Genomic DNA, 19,495 nt, shown 5'->3' with positions numbered 1-19,495 from the left:
TATTTAGATGATATCAAAGCCAAGATTAATGTTTTATAGGTATTAAGAATTAGAAATTCTAGGTCAAAGCCCAACAAAATAAGCATCAGGAGATGATTACTTGCAAGATGGGGGATTGAGCCAAGAGGAGAGGCATAGATGAATGAAGGAAGGAAGTAGGGGAGATTGCAGTCAAGAATTTATTGTATATACCACAAAATTTTTAAAAGTACGTTCCCAGTCCAATAAGCATGTTTTTGTGTTTGTTGTGGAAGAAAGAGAAAACTAGCTAAAAAAAAAAGAATCTTTTTTTTAAATTGGTGATAAATTTTATAGTTAGAAATTTTAGGTTTGGATGGCTATCTTAGTTTCAACTGTAGTCAGTGTCTGCATCTCTTCCCTATTTTCAGAGGTCATTAAAAATGCTTACCAGGTAAACTTTGCTGCTGAATTGAAATGATTAGAGTGTTGGTGTAGGCCTTGGAATGTAGCTCAATGCTAGAGCACTTGCATACATATAATAAGGCTCTGGGTTCAATATCCAGCATGGGAGAGGGGAGGGGAGAGAGAGACAAGGGGGGAGGGGAGAGTGTTAATCCACAGTAGTTTGGAATCCTCTGAACAGAAATTGCTAATGTTTTAAGAATAATACCCTTTCTTGCCTAATACCAGTTTGGGCTTCTTGTTTGTACAATGAAATATTTGAGACTACCTTCATGGTTTTTACTTAGGCTAAATTGAAGTCAGTTTTCCCATCATGAGAAGAGAAATAGAGCATTGCTGTGCACTGATGGAATATTTTATGGATTTATTTATGAACAGATTCCAACCATACATGCTGGGGTTTGTTGTAAGAGAAGTGCTTAGGGGAATTTAATGAAGAAGGAAAACTCTGGCAATGTTTTGAGACCTTTTATAAACTGGTGATTAAAAATGAGATACTCAGTGCTTAAAAAAAAAGTAATATAAGGGGTCAGTTGAAGGGGAATAAGATGAAGATGCATTATTGGAAAAGGAGCTATGTGGCTCAAGTGGTAGAGCACTATCTTGAGCAAAAAATCTCAGGGACAATGCCCAGGACCAAAGTTCAAGACCCACCCACCCCACCACCCCCAGCCGACAATATAAAACAAGTTTTCCAAGTATTCCCTTATGGTTATCTGCATCTCACAAAAAGATGCATTGTATTCATAAAGTGCTTTGTTAAGTGGCACCTCCCTCATATAACTACTTAAATATAATTTAGAAACAAAAACAAAATGACAAAAAAAAATAAGAATAGCTGTAATGTACTGGGTCCTTTCCAGAGCCTGCACTATTACCTATGATGTTTCCTCTGCCTTCATTATATTTCAGCTAGCCTTAAAATATTGTTTGAAGTTACTCTAGCTTATTTTACTCTTAATTCCTAGAAGGCAAGGGCATTGTCTGCTTCCTGTCTGTGTCTCTGGTGCCTACATAGTATCTGGCATGTAGTATATATTCATAGAAGACCTGAGGACTGTATATCCCTCACTTTACCTAGTCTGATATAATTGAAAGGTGGACAGAGAGGTTTCTCATTCTCCTAGCACATGTTTGTTCCTAATGGTGCAGCTAGAGATATTATCTTTCACAGAGTGGTGTGCTGTATAGATTTGGACACATTGCTGAGCCTCTCCAAACCTTTATCTTCTATAAACTAGGAATGATAGTTGGACCTGCAACATAGGGTGTTATTGAGGTTAAATGAAGTAAACCATTACAACTCTTAACCATGTACTTGGCATATATCATTCAGTAAATGTTAAGAGTATATTATTATGGAAGGAAAATTTGAAACCATAGGAAGGGAAAAGGCTATGGGATATAAAGCTATACAGGGGAGCTATTGTCACCCCTGTCAGATGGTGCCCTTCAGAGGTCTAAGATCCTTATGTTGGTTCATGGGATGCTGCATTGTTTTATTTGCCTACAATTTTTTTTTTTTTTTTTTTGGCCAGTCCTGAGCCTTGGACTCAGGGCCTGAGCACTGTCCCTGGCTTCTTCCTGCTCAAGGCTAGCACTCTGCCACTTGAGCCACAGCGCCGCTTCTGGCCGTTTTCTGTATATGTGGTGCTGGGGAATTGAACCTAGGGCCTCATGTATCCGAGGCAGGCACTCTTGCCACTAGGCTATATCCCCAGCCCTCAATTTTTTTTAATTATAGCTGACACATACAGAGAGAAATTCAGAAAGTTTGGAAGAGATTTTTTCCCCCTCTTCCTTCTAATTATGTTTTTTAATGATAGCTAAAAGAGGCTTGGGGAAAATGTTTCCCCATCCCTCAACAATTTCTCACTTTCCCTTTTGTTTTACTGGGCCATTAGGTAGCCAATGGCCAAGAAGACCAGTGAACCAGCATATAAGCATCTACTTCATCCAAAATGCTAAATATAGCCAATTAAACTCAATCCTCAGGATAGACTGTGAAGTTAGTATTAAAATTCCTGTTATGCAAAATGAGAAAATTAAGGAGGAATTTCCAGTAACTTGACTAAGTTCACATAACAGATAGCAGATGAACCCAGAAGTTAGACCTGCTCTCATCTGGACAATTGCAGTAGCTTTCTGGCTGTTGGTCATTACAACACAAATCCCATATTCTTTTCATCTTGCCATGCAGCCTTCCCTTTTCAATTCCTGCTACATGTGGCTGATGGTGGCACTTTATGGCAGCAGTATTGTATTAGAGTTGCTGGAACAAGCAATGAATTAAAAAAATGTTGACCTGTGCGTTGTTTAAAGGCATGGAAAGTTTGAATTCCCGAGTTTCTCTATCACAATTGCTGCCTGGTACTTATTTAAAGTACTTTTAAAAACAGTGTTAAATTATTGTGGATACTCATACTCTACCAGTATGGCCTCTTATAATAATTATGACATAAAAGGAACTTTTTTTAAAAAAAGGAACTTGATAAGAGAAATTTATACAGTGTAGTTTTTTGAAAGTTTGGCTATTTCCTTTCAGAATCTTTATTTCAATTTTTCAAATTACACACTGGAGGGGCTAGTGGGCACCCCAGTCTTGTCAGAGTGGCAGAAAGAGAAAGAAATGAGCAGTGGTGTGTTTTATGAGTGGTCTCTTCTGCCTCCAGGGCTAGAGGTAGAAAAGTCAGACAAGAAAGGGGTGGGACTTGTCAGTGGGTCCACTCCAACCCTGACCTCAGCTTTCTGTAACTATAATCAGATTTGCCTAAGCTTTTCTTATTAGTGAAATCATACAGTATTTACTGTTTATGTCTCACTTCTTTTATTTAGCTTGATGTTTTCAAAATTCATTCATGTCATTATGTTTCAGTAGTTTGTTCCTTTTTATTGATACATTTTTATTGATGCTATTCCATTATATAGTTCTCCTATAGGTTGCTCATTTCCCCATTATATTATTTTTCTCTTGGCTGCATAACAAGTTGTCACACATCAATGGCTTAAAACATCAACTATTTATCTGTTCATAGTTGTAGAAGTCAGAAGTTTGGGTGGATCAGCTATCTGTGTTTTCTTTTTTTTTTTTTTTTTTTTTTTTGGCCAGTCCTGGGCCTTGGACTCAGGGCCTGAGCACTGTCCCTGGCTTCTTCCCGCTCAAGGCTAGCACTCTGCCACTTGAGCCACAGCGCCGCTTCTGGCCGTTTTCTGTATATGTGGTGCTGGGGAATTGAACCTAGGGCCTCGTGTATCCGAGGCAGGCACTCTTGCCACTAGGCTATATCCCCAGCCCCTGTGTTTTCTTTTAAGGACTTCACACAGCCTAAATTGAGATGTCAGATGGGCTGGAACCTTTCTGGAGACTGGAGTGAAGAATGTGCTCATTCAGATTCATGAGGTTGTAGGAGTGAAATATGAGTCCAGGGTTTTTCTTAGCCTTTAGAGGCTGCTCTCCAGTCCTTGCCCATGGTCTCTTCAGCTTCAGAGTCAGTGCTGCTGCCTCTGTGCATTTCCAATCTTTCAGATTCCCCTTCTGTCATCAGCCAGAGAAAGCTCTCTGTTTTTAAAGTATCTTTTTTTTTTTTTTGCCGGTCCTGGGGCTTGGATCCTGGGCCTGAGCGCTGTCCCTGGCTTCTTTTTGCTCAAGGATAGCACTCTACCACTTGAGCCACAGTACCACTGCCAGCCTTTTCTGTTTATGTGGTGCTGAGGAATTGAACCCAGGGCCTCATGCATGCTAAGCAAGCATTCTACCACTAAGCCACATTCCCAGCCCAGGACCTATGGTTTTACATTGGGTGCACCTGGAGATAGAAGTTCCATTTTTGGTAGATTTTAATCTTTAGAATGATCTTTATGTGTTTTGACATGTTAAGCATGTCTAGTTGCTCTCATTCTGCTATTTGACTTCTTCTGTCCTATCCTTAAGCCATCCAAACCTTTTCCTCTCCAAACCAGAAGCATTCTTATTTTTTGCCCTTATTTTTTATGTGCCATGTAGGATAGCATCAGGTGTATTCTCTGGAATTATGCATAATTGAATTTAAATCTCAGATATGCCACCTACTGTCTGTGATATGAGACAAGTTAATGTCTCTGGAATTTGTCTTCTTACCTAAACCTTGTAAGATTAATTCACAGACTAAATGAGCTAATGGATACAAAACAGTATGTGTTACCTGATACTGTTATTTCAATATTATTGCCCTTTTTCCACTTTGTTCTTTTTCTTCTGGATGTAATATGTTTTACCAATGACCCTATTAAGTATACTGTCCAAATTGTATGGGTGCTTTAAAGAAGTTCACATAGTTCTTTTGCAATGATTCTGTTTTAAAGAGTGATCCCAATGCAATGATTAGGGGGGGCTGGAATGTAGCTCAGTGGCAAAGCCTTGCCTAGCAAGTGCAACATCCTGGGTTCGATCCCCAGTACCAAAAAAAAAAAAAAAAAGCCAATGCAATGATCAGGGATATGGTATTTTTGTTCAGGAATATTTATCAGTGCACAATTTATAATGGCAAAATATTCCAAGCAATCTAGGTATCCCACAGTAGAGAATCAGCACAATATGCCACATGCCTGTGATACTATAAAACTATAAAAATTGCATTTGCAGTGAAAATAATGACATGGGAAGGGTATCTGTTGCAATTTGTCCATTTTCATCTCTAATTTTGCTTGAATTTTACTGACTTCAGTATTGATATGGCTAATTCACCAATTTGGTTTATCTTTTCAAACACCTAACTTATAATTTCATTGATCTTTCACACTGGTTGCCATTTTATTAATTTTATATATGATTTTTATTTTTCTTTCTGTCAGCAAATTTGGATTTTACTTGTTCTAATTTTTTTTTACTTTTTATTCTAGTTTTTTTAAAAGACATTGGGTGCATCTTTGTCTGAACTCACTGATTTTTCATTATGTTAATTATAAAAGTTATCATATAAAGCTGAGTATAAAAATAATGAAATCAATTTTTATAATTAATATATGCTAATAATTAAAAAAAACTTAATGGTTTATGAGAGCAGTTTCATTTTGCTTATAATGTTGTGGCTGAGGGAGCCCAGTCCCATTCAAGAAGATGGAGATGTAGGTCCTACCCCTTGAAGGGAAGCAGCAAGGTCACATGTGATGTAGAGTGGAAGATATTTTTGCTGACAGCACTGGAGAATGCAAGGTACTTCTTATGTTATTGAAAATACTTTGTACTGCAACAGCTGAATACTGATTTAATAAAAATGTCATCACTCATTAAAATATATTATTTTGTGTGTACATAGGTATAGTCCAGGACAGAATTTGATAATATGCAGCTTTGTTTCGAACCAGAACTATTGCAAAGTTCCATCTGATCAAGCAGGTACCCATGAAGGCACTCATCCAGGCATAGTCCCTGGAAATAGGACAGCAGTATTCCTCAGTCTGCTGATATGTGGTGCTGTGCAGAGGAGGGGGGACAGGGACTCAGGCTGGGTCATATGACATTGGCCAGACATTCGCTTTGTTCATTGTTACACTGTGCACACTTGTTACTAGCTTTGATCTCAGTCACATCTTATCTCCATTCTCAACTTTTTAATCCCAGAAAGAATAAAACTGTAGAATCTGACCTAAGTGATTTGGTTTTGTTTAAATTGAAAAGCACAAACTCCTTAGTGCATAAGTCTCTGAGGTACCAAAGACTCTTGCCTGGCAGTATAGACTTCAGCCGTGTAGCTGCAGGACAACAAAAGATTCTTGGGCCTAGGTGCACAAATGATTCAGTTAGACAAGTCTGTTGTCTTTGTTGTTGTTGTTACAGAACCTAAACAGGAAGGTATTATGCTGCCTTCTCCCATACACTAAGTGCCCACTTTCTAACTCTCCCTACCTTGAGGGCTCACTAGGGGGACTTTTCCTGAGGCTTTGGGAGATCTACCTGTCATATCTTGGGAGGCCATTCTCGTTAGCCACGGACTCAAATTCTGAACAACTGAAGGGTCATCTAGTCTCGGAATTCCACCATTAGTTACAGTGCACAAAGCGTTTGCATGGTCCTGGTAAGGAACAGAGGAAGTTCAGAGATAAATTCAGTATTCTTCATATAGCATTTCCTGAGTACCTCTATATCAGGCTCTGAAGCAAGAGTAGTAGAAAGAACATAGATGAGTAACTTCAACTAAACACTGATTAGAACCCACTGGTGCAAGGCACTGTGCAAAGCACTAAAGATGGAGTTGGATGAGGTTCAGTCTTTATGCTTAAGCAAATTATAATCTGGGTAAGATGGAGAATAGACAGATGTGTGAACCACTCACTGGGTGAGGGTAAGTGCTGTCTGTAGCAGGCCCAGAGGATGGAGCAATTACTTCTGAAGTGGCCTGGCCATTTACTAGCCATGTGCTTTTAGTCAGGGCATTTAGCCACCCTAATCCCCAATTAATCTATAAAATGAAAATATAATGAGCTAATCCGCATGAAGCACCTAGAACAGAGTTTAATAGTCAATGACTATATTAGCAATCATTTACCTCCCCTCCCCCCATTACACTTGAACCAGAGGCATAGCATGAGTCAGGAATGTTGAGGAGTGGGTCTATGGAGCTGGGATAGTTTTGTGGATAATACTACTGAGGAAAATGGCTGGTGAAGTGCAACGGGGCCGTGTTTATGACCATGGAAGGTCTTTAATACCAGACAAAGGACTTGGGGCTAGATAAATGGAGCATAAAAGAATCACCATGTGCTTCAGAGAGAGCATTTTGGCAGAGCAGGGACTGATGAAAGAAGAAGGAGCATCCAGAAAGCTGCCTAAAATTCCAGAGAAGAGCCAAGGTCAGAACTAGAACTTAGCATTTCCTCAGTATGGCAGAGTCTAAGGAAGAGACTTAGTCCTGCTCTTGGTCTGTATGCAGAGGCCCATGGGCTTGTGGAGGTAAATGGGTTTGAGCCACAGTCTGCGCCATGTGACCCATCAATTGTAACATTTGAATATTGTGCTCTGCTTCTGACCTCAAACCTGATCCACCATACACATCTGCTCATTTAGCTGCACTCATTGCGTTTATAGGAATTGGGCATCTACGTTAGACATAAGATCCTTCTTCCCACAGACACCAGTGGCTTGCAGAGAGCTGGGCAGATGTGGAGCCTGCTCAAATATGAAACAACCTGACTCAAAGGGAGCCTTGCTGCAGAGAGGCACAGTATTTAAAATCACAACAATGAAAATTACCTTGATTACTGATTGTATATAAAGACATGTTTTGTTTTTTTTCCAGAGGCCCTGTAATATAAAACAAGCAAGATGTCAAGGGAAGTGAAAAGCAGAAATACTTATTGAGCTGCTTCTAAGTACCAGGAGCTGAGTTGAATTCTTTGACATTCTTGATCCATTCAAGCTTCACATTCCTGTCAGGAAAATATTACTATGCCTAATTTACAATGAAGAACGAAGTGCAGGCTAAGAAAGGACAGGCCTCTTTATCTCAGGTCAGAAGGTTTACCAGTGTCAGACCTTTGACCAGGCTCTCAATGTCCAAGAGTCTCCATTTTCTCACTTATAAAATAAAAAATAATAAAACCGGTCTCCAGTGGCTGTTTTATGGATCAAATAAGATGTAGAGATGAAAAAGAGGCAAGCATCCTCTAACATCCAGAGTCTGGCACCCTACTCTCAGCTTCTAGTTCTTGGTATTTTTGTTAACTGAGCCAGTACTCACAGCTAGTTATTTATGTTCTCTTGTTGAAACAAACTACTTCACCAAACATCAACATCAGACAGGCTACTTTGTGACCATGGTAGATCAAGACAATATCCCCTGTAATCCCCTGTAATCATGTCCAAACCACAAAACACCAAGCTTCCTCCTTTCCTGCCTAATGAGTGACTGATCTGTTTTACTAATTGTAACTCTTTAGCTTTTCTTCAGTTACTTTCCCTATGGATAAGACTAAGATACTTAGTCTGCTTTCTTCAAATATGATAAAATGTTGAGGTTGAACTACTTATAAGGAGAAAAAGGTTATTGTGGTGCCTGGCTTCAGTGCATGGCCATTTAGTCCTGTGGCCTTAGGCCTGTAGTAGCACATAAGTACATCATGGTGGAAGGAAGCATGTGGCGGAGGAGGCCTGTCCTCATAGTGACTAGGTAGTGTGTGTTGTGTGTAAGAGGGAGAGACAGACAGGAGGGAAGGGGTAGGGGAGGAAAAAGAAGGGAAGTAAAAGAAGAAGCCAGGGATTTAATATCTCCCTCAAGGCACATCCTCAGTGATCTAACTTTCCTCTACTATGCCATACTTTCTTTTTTTATTGCATTTTTTTATTGTCAAAGTAATGTACAGAGAGGTTACAGTTCCATATGTAAGGCAGTGAGTACATTTCTTATCAAACTTTTTACCTCCTCCATTTTTCTCCCCCCTCCTCCCCCTCCCCGGTGCCCTCCCCACCCTCTCCTGAGATGTACAGTTGGTTTACAGCATATTGTCTTTTAAGTATTGCTGTTGCATTGGTTTACCTTTTACCCTTCGTCTCTCCATTTTGGTGTTTCCCTTCCCTAGTTCTGATAAACATACATATAATACCCAGTGTACCAAAGTCAGTTAAGAAAGACAAAAGAAAAAGCTATGCCATACTTTCTAAAGGTTACATCACTTCCAAATAACATCTCAGGTTAGTGGTTAAATCTTCAACACTTGTCCCTTTGAGGGACATTCAAGATTCAGTCGACAGTATATAGCATAGTATTGTCTCCTCCTCTAGCCTGAGGAAATCTAATTCAGAGCATACCTCTTCTTCTTTGAGCTCTTCGTAATATCACAAAATGAAAGCCCAAAGTCCTTTTTAATTCATGTGACCCTCCATATTCTGTGTGTGTGTGTGTGTGTGTGTGTGTGTGTGTTGTGTTGTGTTACTGGGTCTAACTCAGGGCCTTGTGCATGTTAGGAAAACACTCTGTAACTGAGCTATAACCAGACCTGCATCTATGAATTCTATATCAGTGATTGACTAACCATAGAGCAAAAATATTTGGAGGAAAAATGCATGTGTACTGAACTCGTTTCCTTGCCATTTTTCCCTAAAAAATACAGTTTAGCAACTATTTACATACCATTTACATTACATTAGGTTTTATAAGTAAAGAAGAGATGATTTAAAATATGCAGGAAGATGTGTGTAGGCCATATGCAAACAGTAATAAGTGTGACTTTTTTTATACAGTGGATTTGAGCATCCAGGGATTGCAGAATCTGAGGGATGAACCATGCTCCAGTGTTCCCTAGAGTCTGCTTTCTTCTTTTCAGAAACAAAGAATAAGGTTTTTAAGGTTTCAAGTCTCAGAGTATTTTGGATTTGGAGGTTCAGAACGTTTAGCATGTGTTTGTTCTTGTTTTTGTGGTGTTGCTGAGTGGTTCTTCAGGGTTTGGAAAGTTTTGCTTACATGATGAAGTACTGGCTGATCTTTGACTAGGACAGCTGATTCACTCAGCTGAGTTTCACATAGCTCATCATTCATCAGTATCGTCTGGGTAAGTTCTCATGGCTGTAGCAGAGGGAAGAGGGCAAAAATGGACAGCAACACAGAATTGTCTTTCAGGTCTCTCTCCTCGTGTCACCTTTGCTAACATCCCATTGTAAAAGCAAGTCACATGCATTCAGAGAACATGACTGTTGGAACAGAATCAAAGTTGGATAATGAACTCTAAGGATATGGCTAGGAGGAAAAGTATGAAATGGGAACCTTAATCCAGGCAGTCTGTAATGGTGTTTTTATGTTATTCTTTTCTGCAAATGCCTTTTCTTTTTTAAATCCCAAAGTGTTTCTTGCTTTCTTTCTAAAGATTGTGCCTTAAAAGAAAATATAGTGACTGTAGCAGATCAGGAAGTCAGAATAAGAGTTTTCAATAATTATGTCTAAAAGTAGTTATATAGCCTGTACTTAAATGTAGATATGTGAAAATAGAACTGGGTAACTTGGGTAAGGTTGAGAGAGCTGGAAGAATGATGGAAGAGGTGACACTGACCAAGATACTTTCTACTAAAAAACTGTAATGTTGAATTGAAACCCTTTTGCACAACTACTTAGAGATAATTTTTAAAAATTAAAAGAAATAAAAATAAACTTTCTTTTTTTTGTCTTGGTTGAAAAGTAACTCGTGTGTGTTTAATTCTTTTTTTTAAATTTTTTATTTTATTGTCAAATTGATGTACAGAGAGGTTACAGTTTCATATGTTAGGCCTTGGGTACATTTCTTGTACTGTTTGTTACCTCCTCCCTCCTCCCCCCTCCCCCCTCCCCTTTTCCCTCTCCCCCCATGAGTTGTTCAGTTGGTTTACACCAAATGGTTTTGCAAGTATTGCTTTTGGAGTCATTTGTCTTTTTATCCTTTGTCCCGATTTTAATATTCCTTTTCACTTCCCTAGTTCTAATACAGTATCCAGTGTATTTCTTAAGCGGTATGGAGGTTCCTCAGAAGGCTAAACATAGAGCTCCCCTGTGTGTAATTCTTAAGTGAACAACTTGCTGAATTTTGATATTTGTATGTACCGATGTAATCACTCAAATTAGGCACATTCCAGCAAGTCTCCCTGGTATCACCAGCCAAGATAACCACTATTCTAACCTTTCGCCTTAGGTTAAGTTAGCCTATTTTATTCATGTAAAATTTTGTTTTTAAGTATTTTTAAATGTATGGAAAATTTACAATGATAATATGAAGAATTCTGTAAATCCCTTTCTCTGAACACAGCATGTATAAACACTTTGTAAGCTGTTATGCATTGGTGTTCTCTCTATGTCTGTGTTCTTCTCCTCTGTGGGGGTCTTCATCTTTCTCCAGTTGTCTCAGTGACCTTTTGTGACAGTTTTTCACTTTGAGCTAGGATCATTGGTTGCATTTAGTTGTCATACTTCTTTGCTTCCTTTAAACTAGGATATGTTCCTTTGTCTTTTATAATATTTATGTTTGTTTTTAAGAGTACAGGGCTGTTGTGTCGTAGGTTGTTTTTTTTTTAATGTTCCTCAGTTGGTTTTATATGGTTTTTTTCTTCATGATTAGATTTCACCTATATCCTTTTGACAGCAATACTGAATAACTGTGGTTATTTCTGCCTTCCATGCATCATATGAAGGGGGATCTGATGTCAGTTTATCCCATTATCAGTAATGGGCACTTAGATCTCTTGTGCCAACTTGTATCTATTTCCTTTCTTTGTTTATAAAACTACCATTTATTACTGTTATCATTAAGAGGTAATCTATGAAGAGATATTTTGAGACTGTATAAATACCTTGTTGATCTTCAGACTCTTTGCTCCATATTTTGTTGTTGTTGTTTGTTGCAGTACTGGGGTTTGAACCCAGGGCTTCATGCATGTCAAGTACTATGTTGTTTGGCCCACACTCCTAGTCCTGCTCAATAGTCTTTTTTTTTTTTTTAGTTTCTGTAGTTTATTTAAGCACAAATAAAAAGTGTATGTGAGCCATCTACTCGTTCTCCTCACTGCGCAGCCTGGCATTGGGATTGGTGACTCTGATGGCCAGCTGGGCTGCTTGCTCCACGGTGGCTTTTCGGTTCTTCGAGGAAACGTTGTGGGCGATCTCGGCACAGTAAGACTTGTTGCACATGAGCAGCACTTCCAGCTCCTTGACGTTGTGGACCAGGAACTTCCGGAAGCCACTGGGCAGCATGTGCTTTGTTTTCTTGTTGCTCCCATAACCAATGTTGGGCATCAAGATCTGGCCCTTGAATCTCCTCCGCACCCGGTTGTCGATGCCCCTGGGTTTCCGCCAGTTCCGCTTAATCTTGACATAGCGGTCTGACTGGTGGCGGATGAACTTCTTGGTCCTCTTTTTTTTTTTTTTTTGGCCAGTCCTGGGCCTTGGACTCAGGGCCTGAGCACTGTCCCTGGCTTCTTCCCGCTCAAGGCTAGCACTCTGCCACTTGAGCCACAGCGCCGCTTCTGGCCGTTTTCTGTATATGTGGTGCTGGGGAATCGAACCTAGGGCCTCGTGTATCTGAGGCAGGCACTCTTGCCACTAGGCTATATCCCCAGCCCCTTGGTCCTCTTTTTGAAGATCTTGGGCTTCACCAGGGGTCTGAGGGCAGCCATGATGCCGAGCGGGAGAGATGGCAGCCACCTCCGTGGGCAGCGCCAAGGAAGAGGAAGCCTGCTCAATAGTCTTAACATGTGCTAATGAGTCTTCCTGAATTAACTGTTATTGTAATGGTTACAAAATTATCTTCCAAAGCAATTATTCATTTTGTATTTATGGCATCCTACTATGTGAAATAGCTTTTACTACTTCCTTATTTATTACTCAGTATGTACTCATGAGTTATACTGTTGTCACACATTTTGATATTCTAAATTCTTCCTTCTGTACCTGGTGGAGCCCCTTCAAGGTAGCTCTGATGTCCATTCGACATATCCTTGTCTTTCTTTTATTACTTCTTCACTTCCAGGTTGTAGCCTTCAATTATTGTTTTCTTATCCCAACCCTGAAATCACCTATTTTGACACAGAGCTCTGATTTTTCTTTTCTTTTTTTTTTTTTGGCCAGTCCTGGGCCTTGGACTCAGGGCCTAAGCACTGTCCCTGGCTTCTTCCCGCTCAAGGCTAGCACTCTGCCACTTGAGCCATAGCGCCGCTTCTGGCCATTTTCTGTATATGTGGTGCTGGGGAATCGAACCTAGGGCCTCGGGTATCCGAGGCAGGCACTCTTGCCACTAGGCTATATCCCCAGCCCATGATTTTTCTTAATTAAATAATATTTTAAATTTAAGACCTATACACTTAAGGGGACTCAACTGTTGCTATGGTATCATTCTATCCAGGAAATTCCTATGGATTTAACCCAACCAGTGTGTATATGTATGGACCTGTAAGTTCATGTTGGATTCTACAAATGAATATGAGAAATCATGTATGTAAAGAAAAGGATACTAGGATAATGGCTTTGTTTTTATTTTTTTCAAGATGAGAGCTAGTTAAGATTTGAGCTAGTTAAGATTTCAATCCTAGAAAACACAAATTCAAGCAATCTTAAAAATGTTATTTTTGTTTTTAAACAGAAGTTAGATAGTCAGAGTACTGTGTTCAATAGTTACTAGGATTGGCTCTGTTTTTTTCCCTTTAGAACAGTTGTAGTTTTATTTGAAGTAAGTTTGGCCTGTTTTGAGTTTCATATAGAGTCATACAGTATTAGTCTGTGTCAGGCCTCTTTTTTTCACTATTATTACCCCATTGCTAGGGTGCAGCAGCTGGCTGTTCCTGGTTAAGTCAGATAGGGCTTTACAGGATTTGCCTAGGTTAACAGTAGCATAGAATGCATGGACATACATAATGTTAACAGAGAAAATACAATGTGGTTGTGAATGGAACACGGGAATACCTGATTTGGGCTTGAGAGTCCATGAGTAGCAAGAAATGAATCCAGGAGGAAACAGTATGACCAAAATACCTGAGAGAAACAACTGAAAAGGGAACTTGTTTATTTTGGTTCACGGTTTTGGAGATAAATTTGGGTCCACTGTGGCAGGGAAGGCATGGTAGAGAAGAGTAGGTCACATCATAATGGCCAGGCTATACCAAGGCAGACACCCATGACCTACTGCCTCCAGCTAGGCATTACTTCCTCCTACCTTTTTCTCCCTCACAATAGTGACCTCATATTATGAATGTATCAAGAAATTAGTTCATTCACCAGCACTGTGATGATTTCATACTCTTTGGAAATGTCTCTACAGACATGACATACCCAGAGGTGTGCTTTACTAGTCACCTAGGCGTTTCTTAAGTGAATCAAGTTGACAAGATAACTATCACAATCTTATACCCCATGCTCTGCAGTTTAGTTGAATTGTTTCATTTGTCCTCTAGAAATTTGGGAAGGCAGTCAAGTCTCACACTGTTACCTACTTTTACTATCTGAAAACACTGAGGTTAAAATGCCTTGCCAAAGGTATCAGAACCGGAAATTAGAGGACCTAGGATTTACGTAGCTTCCTGGCTTGGCATCTCTTCTTCTTGGGCTTATTGCCATTGTTAACAGAGTCTTCTAGAAAGTTGTTTGCAGCTGGGCAGTAGGTAGATGCTGACAGGAGCAATATGAAACAAATGGTCATTTACACCATCTTATTGAAGGAGGATAGCACTGGGATTTTGTTGCCTGTGGCATCCAGTTTTCTGACCTCCATGCCAGTTCACCAAGCAGGAAGCAGTAGGGAGCTCTGAGTTGCTGGCTCTACATTGGCCTGACAAAAATCCATTTAGCACTATCTCACTCATTAATTCAGAGCAGCCTCTGCTGCTGCTACTGGCCTTTGTCAGTGGCTTGTTTCTGGAAGCCCTGTCCCTTGAGGCTGGCCAGCTCTATAACACACAACCTCAGGTGAATCCCAGCAGATCAGAGACAGGTCTTTTCTTTCTCTGCATCTTTTGAACAGAAAGAATTTTTTTTAAAGAAAGTTAACATGACAAAGCATTAAAGAACATTAGCTTGGAGGTAAAGCCAGGTAACCTGGGCTTTATTTTTACTGCTGCCACCTTAAACTGTGGCAGACACTTACTATGTGTGAGGCTCAGTCTCCTTATGTCTACAATGAGCAAGGCCAAACCTAGTTGAAAAAAGTCATTGAAATGATTTAAATGTGATCATGTTCATGAAATGCCTTGGTATGACACCTGGCAGTCACATGACTCTTCAATCTATGTTATTTTTAATTCTTGCTCTTATTGTGGCTACCACCCCACTGCTGCTACCACCACAGTTAAAGCATATTTGGGAAAATAAAGAAGAGAATAAAAATATCTTAAAATTCTACCACCATGATGCAGCTGATAATTTAGTTCTATTTCCTTTAAATCTGTCCCCCACCTCTGCTATTTCTAAATATATCAGATTTTATAACCAGGTGAGGGGTTTTTCTTTCTTAGTGGTGGGAATTACATTATTCTTATTTTAATAGATTTACCTCCCTCCCCCCATCGATTTTAAGAACAGTATGTAAAATTCAGGGAGTACAAAAACAAAAAAGGATAAAAGCTATCCTCATAATGCTAATGTTATCCCTAGATGAGAGGCAGTCACTGATAACTTTTTTTTTTTTTTTGCCAGCCCTGTGGCTTGAACTCAGGGCCCGAGCACTGTCCCTGGCTTCCTTTTGCTCAAGGCTAGCACTCTACCACTTGAGCCACAGTGCCACATCTGGCCTTTTTTGTTTATGTGGTGCTGAGGAATTGAACCCAGGGCTTTATGCATGCTAGGTGAGCACTCTACCAGTAAGCCACATTCTCAGCACTGATAACATTTTGATGTATCTCATTCCATTCACTTTTATTCATGTTTTATTCTAGAGTTGAGAATGTATGATTTGTATGTGATTTTTCAGTCCAGGTAATATCATGAGTATTTTCCTACTATTGTAAGTATTATTTTCCAAGTCTGCTTAATAGTCCATCAAATGGCTCATACATGAATGTTTTCTTATTGGTACACATCTTAGTTTTTTCACATCCACCAGATTAATCTGCTTCCTCTAATTGACCTAGGGAATCAGCCTCACTCCAGCCAGGAAGCTTACAATGTACCTGTATTGTATATATAGCTCTGGGTGAGACCTAGTAGGTGTTCTCAGGTAAATCACTGAGCCAGCTTCAAAGGTATTCAGGAATGGGACCATTTACCAAGAGCAAAATGTATAAGGAGGCTGGGAATATGGCTTAGCAGCAGAGTGCTTGCCACCAGGCATGAAGCCCTGGGTTCAATTCCTCAGCACCACATAAACAGAAAAAGCTGGAAGTGGTGCTGTGGCTTCAGTGGTAGAGTGCTAGCCTTGAGCAAAAAGGAAACCAAGGACAGTGCTTAGGCCCTGGGTTCAAGCCCCAGGACTGGCAGAAGAAAAAAAAAGGAAATGTATAAGGAATCCTTTGCTGGGCACTGTCAGGAAATTCACATAAAGGTGCATAGTGCTTCTCCCTATGGGATCTGGGATCAGAGAAGCACAACTGCACAGGAAAAAGCCTACAAAGCCTTGCTTCTCTTTCTCATCTACCAGAACACAGAATGGCTTGCACTGCACAAATGCCATGTGAGCCAGTTCCATAACTGTCAGGGCTTCTAGTAAGAAACTTTGAATTTACTTCTAAGTGGTTTTCACTAGGGAAGATTGAGAACATCAACACAGGAACTCTTGTGAAAACCAGGAGAATCAGAATGGCTCTAGTTTCAGTCAATGCCTTAACCTCTTAAACAGTGAGTAGAGATTTTCTAGCTAGGCAGTAGAGGAAAGGGCATTCTGGGTAGAGGAACAAGTATATGCAAAGATGGAAGAGAGGATGATGTGTTCCCAGATTTGTAGAGTTTGTGCTGCTGGAAGGTGAAAGTGAGAGGGAGCCAATGAAGAATAGCACTTGTCTGCAGGCCAGTGTGTTTCCTCTGAATTCTGTGCTCATTTTATCAGTCCAGCTGAGAGTGATAGTCTTTTTAGTTCAGTTATCAAAAACTGTTTCCTTATTGCCTTATCTTAACATTTTTAAAGTAACATATGCTCATTATAGAAAGTTTGAAAAATACGAAAAAGTAGAAAGAAAAAAATCACTGTAACTGGCTAAAGACAACTTCTTTAACATCTTGGGGCATTTCCATTCAATGTTTTTTCACACTCTCTTTTTTATGTAGCAGTCAAGATGTTGTAATTATAGTTTTAACCTTTGTACAGAGTACTCCTAAAACTTTTCAAAAATGGATGCTGAATGTCATTAGAAAATAACTGTGATCATAAAACATGCTGGCTGAGATATCTATACAGTTTTTCTCTAACATAATATTTTCATTTCTTTTTACAGATCTCTTGTGGCTCAGAGCATAATTTGGCAGTAATTGGTAAGTAAATTTTATGCTCATACTTACTCTGAAACTCATGCAACAGAATTGGAGGAAGACCTCTGGCTAACCAAAAGCCAGGGTGCATTTATGTGTATCTATGTTGAGGAAGGTTTGGGGAAATAGAAACCTTTGGTTAACCGAGAGTTTATTAGAAAGCCGAAAATTTCCACCCCTATAACTGAGCATCTTTTTAAAGTGACTTTTCTGCATCACGGAGTGGTATTTGAAGATCTTAAAGAACTCACAGTGCTACCTGTTAAGACCCTGTCTCAAAAGCAAGCAAGCAAACAAACAAAAAACCCTCACAGGTTTAGAGAGACCATATACAGCTAGATATAAAGGTAGTGATTAGATTGGGCTGCTTTTGATTCATTTAACAAGTTCTTTTCTACTATGTCTTTTTTTCCTAGTTGGCTCTTTGGAATATGGGACATGGGACTCCATTCATTGCTTGCACTGCCTTGTATTTAGCTGCTCTCAGACCTCTGACTGATTGAGACTTCCTTCCAGTTTCTGTGTAACCCAAGTTCCATGTTTTTATGATTGGGCCTGTGAATGGTTTATTCAGGAAGCCCTTTGATTATTGACAGGTACATTCAGTCTTTACCTCCTCTCAGGACATTGGAGAGACGATAATCTGATTAGCACCAGAGTGCCTGAGATTAGTGTAGGCTTCCAGTTACTCCACTGTGAATTTGGATAAGGAATTTAATCTCCCTATGCCTCATTTCTTCATCTTTAAAAGAGAACTGGCTATAATGTTGCATGTCTGTAATTCCAGCCCTCAGGAGACAGTGGAGACTGTGAATTTGAGGTCAGCCTGGGCTTTATAGTGAGACCTTGTTTCAAATTAAACAGACATATAGAAAGACAGACAGACAGACATAGGGATGGCAACATGCCTATCTCATAGTATTGTTGTGAGGGCTAAGTGAGTTAATATATGTAAAGCAAGTAGAGTGACACTTATCTTCCAGTAAGGGCTTTAGAAATTTTAGGAGTTATTACTTAGTATTATTATTTCAAAGAATTGCCTTTTCTTAGCATTAGGTCTCCCTTCTGTTAAATACAGAAGCTAGATTTCTCTTCAGTTTTGGTTTAGGACTCATTACAACCTTACTACTGCTTGCCTTGTGACAGTTCTGTTCTGGTCTGTTTCTATCTTCTAGCCTCTGACTCAAAACTTCTGGAAGGCAAGGCCCCTATGTTTATAGGGACCTCTTTCCTTTTTTCACTGCACCCAAGAATAGTGCCTGGCTCTCAGCAGAGCCTTACACACTCTTCACTTGAGCTAGACTGGCTTAGCTACATGGAGTGGCAGTGGTTTATAGCACTATTTGTAGGCCCAAATGCCATGCGCAAAGAGGCAGAACCATGGACAGCAGAGAAGCACGGCTGCCAGAGGCTGCCAAGAATCGAAGGGGCTGGAGACAGAGAAACAGCTAAAAAGTGTAGCAACAAACCTGCCCACTTTGCGGTAGAACCAGGTACTTTATGTGGAAGCCTGTGTAATTAAGACAAGCTAATCAGAGGACCAAAAGCCATATCTAGGATGTTCCTGCTCTGCTCCACTGCTGCTCCTGCCACTGGACTGGGAGGGGCATTGTTCTCTGAGAGCAGCACAAACACGCAAATTGAGGGAATCTCTCAGTACATGAAAGCACACAGAGCAGCAGAGAAGGGCCAGAGCTGAGCTGACACATGCAGCAGAGGGCCATGGAAAGCAAATACTGCAGACAGACAGCCTCCGCTCAATCTGGCTCAGCTCTGTGTGAGCTCCCATTTCCCCCTTCATCTGTGTAATGGGGATAATAATTCCTCCTTGCAGGACTGTGTTACAGTCAGGCCAGATAAAGCCTGTGAAAAGCCTAGCATCTCTTTGTTTCTCATTTTTCTTGGTGTGAGAGGGAAGAAAAGGGAAATGTTCTTAGGAAATACTGCTTTGAAGGTAGTGGAAAATGATGGCATTCTGGGAACAGTGTATGGAGACTTAGCCAAGTGAGTAGGCTAACAGAGGCAATGGGAGAATGGGGATGATGGCTGGGATACAGCTCCATAATAGAGTGATTTCCTAGCATTTATGAGGCCCTGGGTTCAAAGCCTAGTATAGCCAAAAATTAAAAAAAAGAAAGTATACATATTCTTTATTTTTATCTCAGTGCTCAGAGTCTGGCTCACAGGGTGCTGAA

At 40.0% G+C, this 19,495-nt stretch overlaps 2 protein-coding genes across 7 annotated transcripts in view; one reads left to right on the top strand and one right to left on the bottom strand.

The window, feature by feature from the left end:
- Sergef (secretion regulating guanine nucleotide exchange factor) overlaps nucleotides 1-19,495 on the top strand; it is a 205,654-nt gene that overhangs the window by 110,812 nt on the left and 75,347 nt on the right. For 5 of the 6 annotated variants that reach the window (XM_048361107.1, XM_048361102.1, XM_048361104.1 and 2 more), the window contains one exon: nucleotides 17,267-17,303. In XM_048361107.1, the coding sequence (XP_048217064.1) occupies nucleotides 17,267-17,303 (37 nt within the window). Of the gene's footprint in view, nucleotides 1-5,766; nucleotides 7,295-17,266; nucleotides 17,304-19,495 lie in introns of those variants that run through there. The other variant, XM_048361106.1, reaches the window with a different exon arrangement.
- LOC125362316 (60S ribosomal protein L32-like) lies at nucleotides 11,872-12,544 on the bottom strand. The gene is made up of 2 exons (XM_048361108.1): nucleotides 12,483-12,544; nucleotides 11,872-12,264 (listed from the first exon to the last, which is right to left on the bottom strand). Exons 1-2 carry the CDS (start codon nucleotides 12,527-12,529, stop codon nucleotides 11,904-11,906), a joined length of 408 nt encoding a protein of 135 aa, XP_048217065.1. The 5' UTR covers nucleotides 12,530-12,544; the 3' UTR covers nucleotides 11,872-11,903.

This window comes from Perognathus longimembris, chromosome 13, assembly GCF_023159225.1.
Source record: "Perognathus longimembris pacificus isolate PPM17 chromosome 13, ASM2315922v1, whole genome shotgun sequence".
NCBI lineage: Eukaryota > Metazoa > Chordata > Mammalia > Rodentia > Heteromyidae > Perognathus > Perognathus longimembris.
This window is presented reverse-complemented; position numbering and strand designations above follow the sequence as displayed.

Bases quoted from the DNA above. Each gene is read 5' to 3' on its own strand.
- LOC125362316 (XM_048361108.1), bottom strand. From the start codon at position 12,529: ATGGCTGCCCTCAGACCCCTGGTGAAGCCCAAGATCTTCAAAAAGAG. The intron at 12,265-12,482 runs GACCAAGGGGCT...AAAAAAAAAGAG, and splicing joins CCCAAGATCTTCAAAAAGAG to GACCAAGAAGTTCATCCGCC.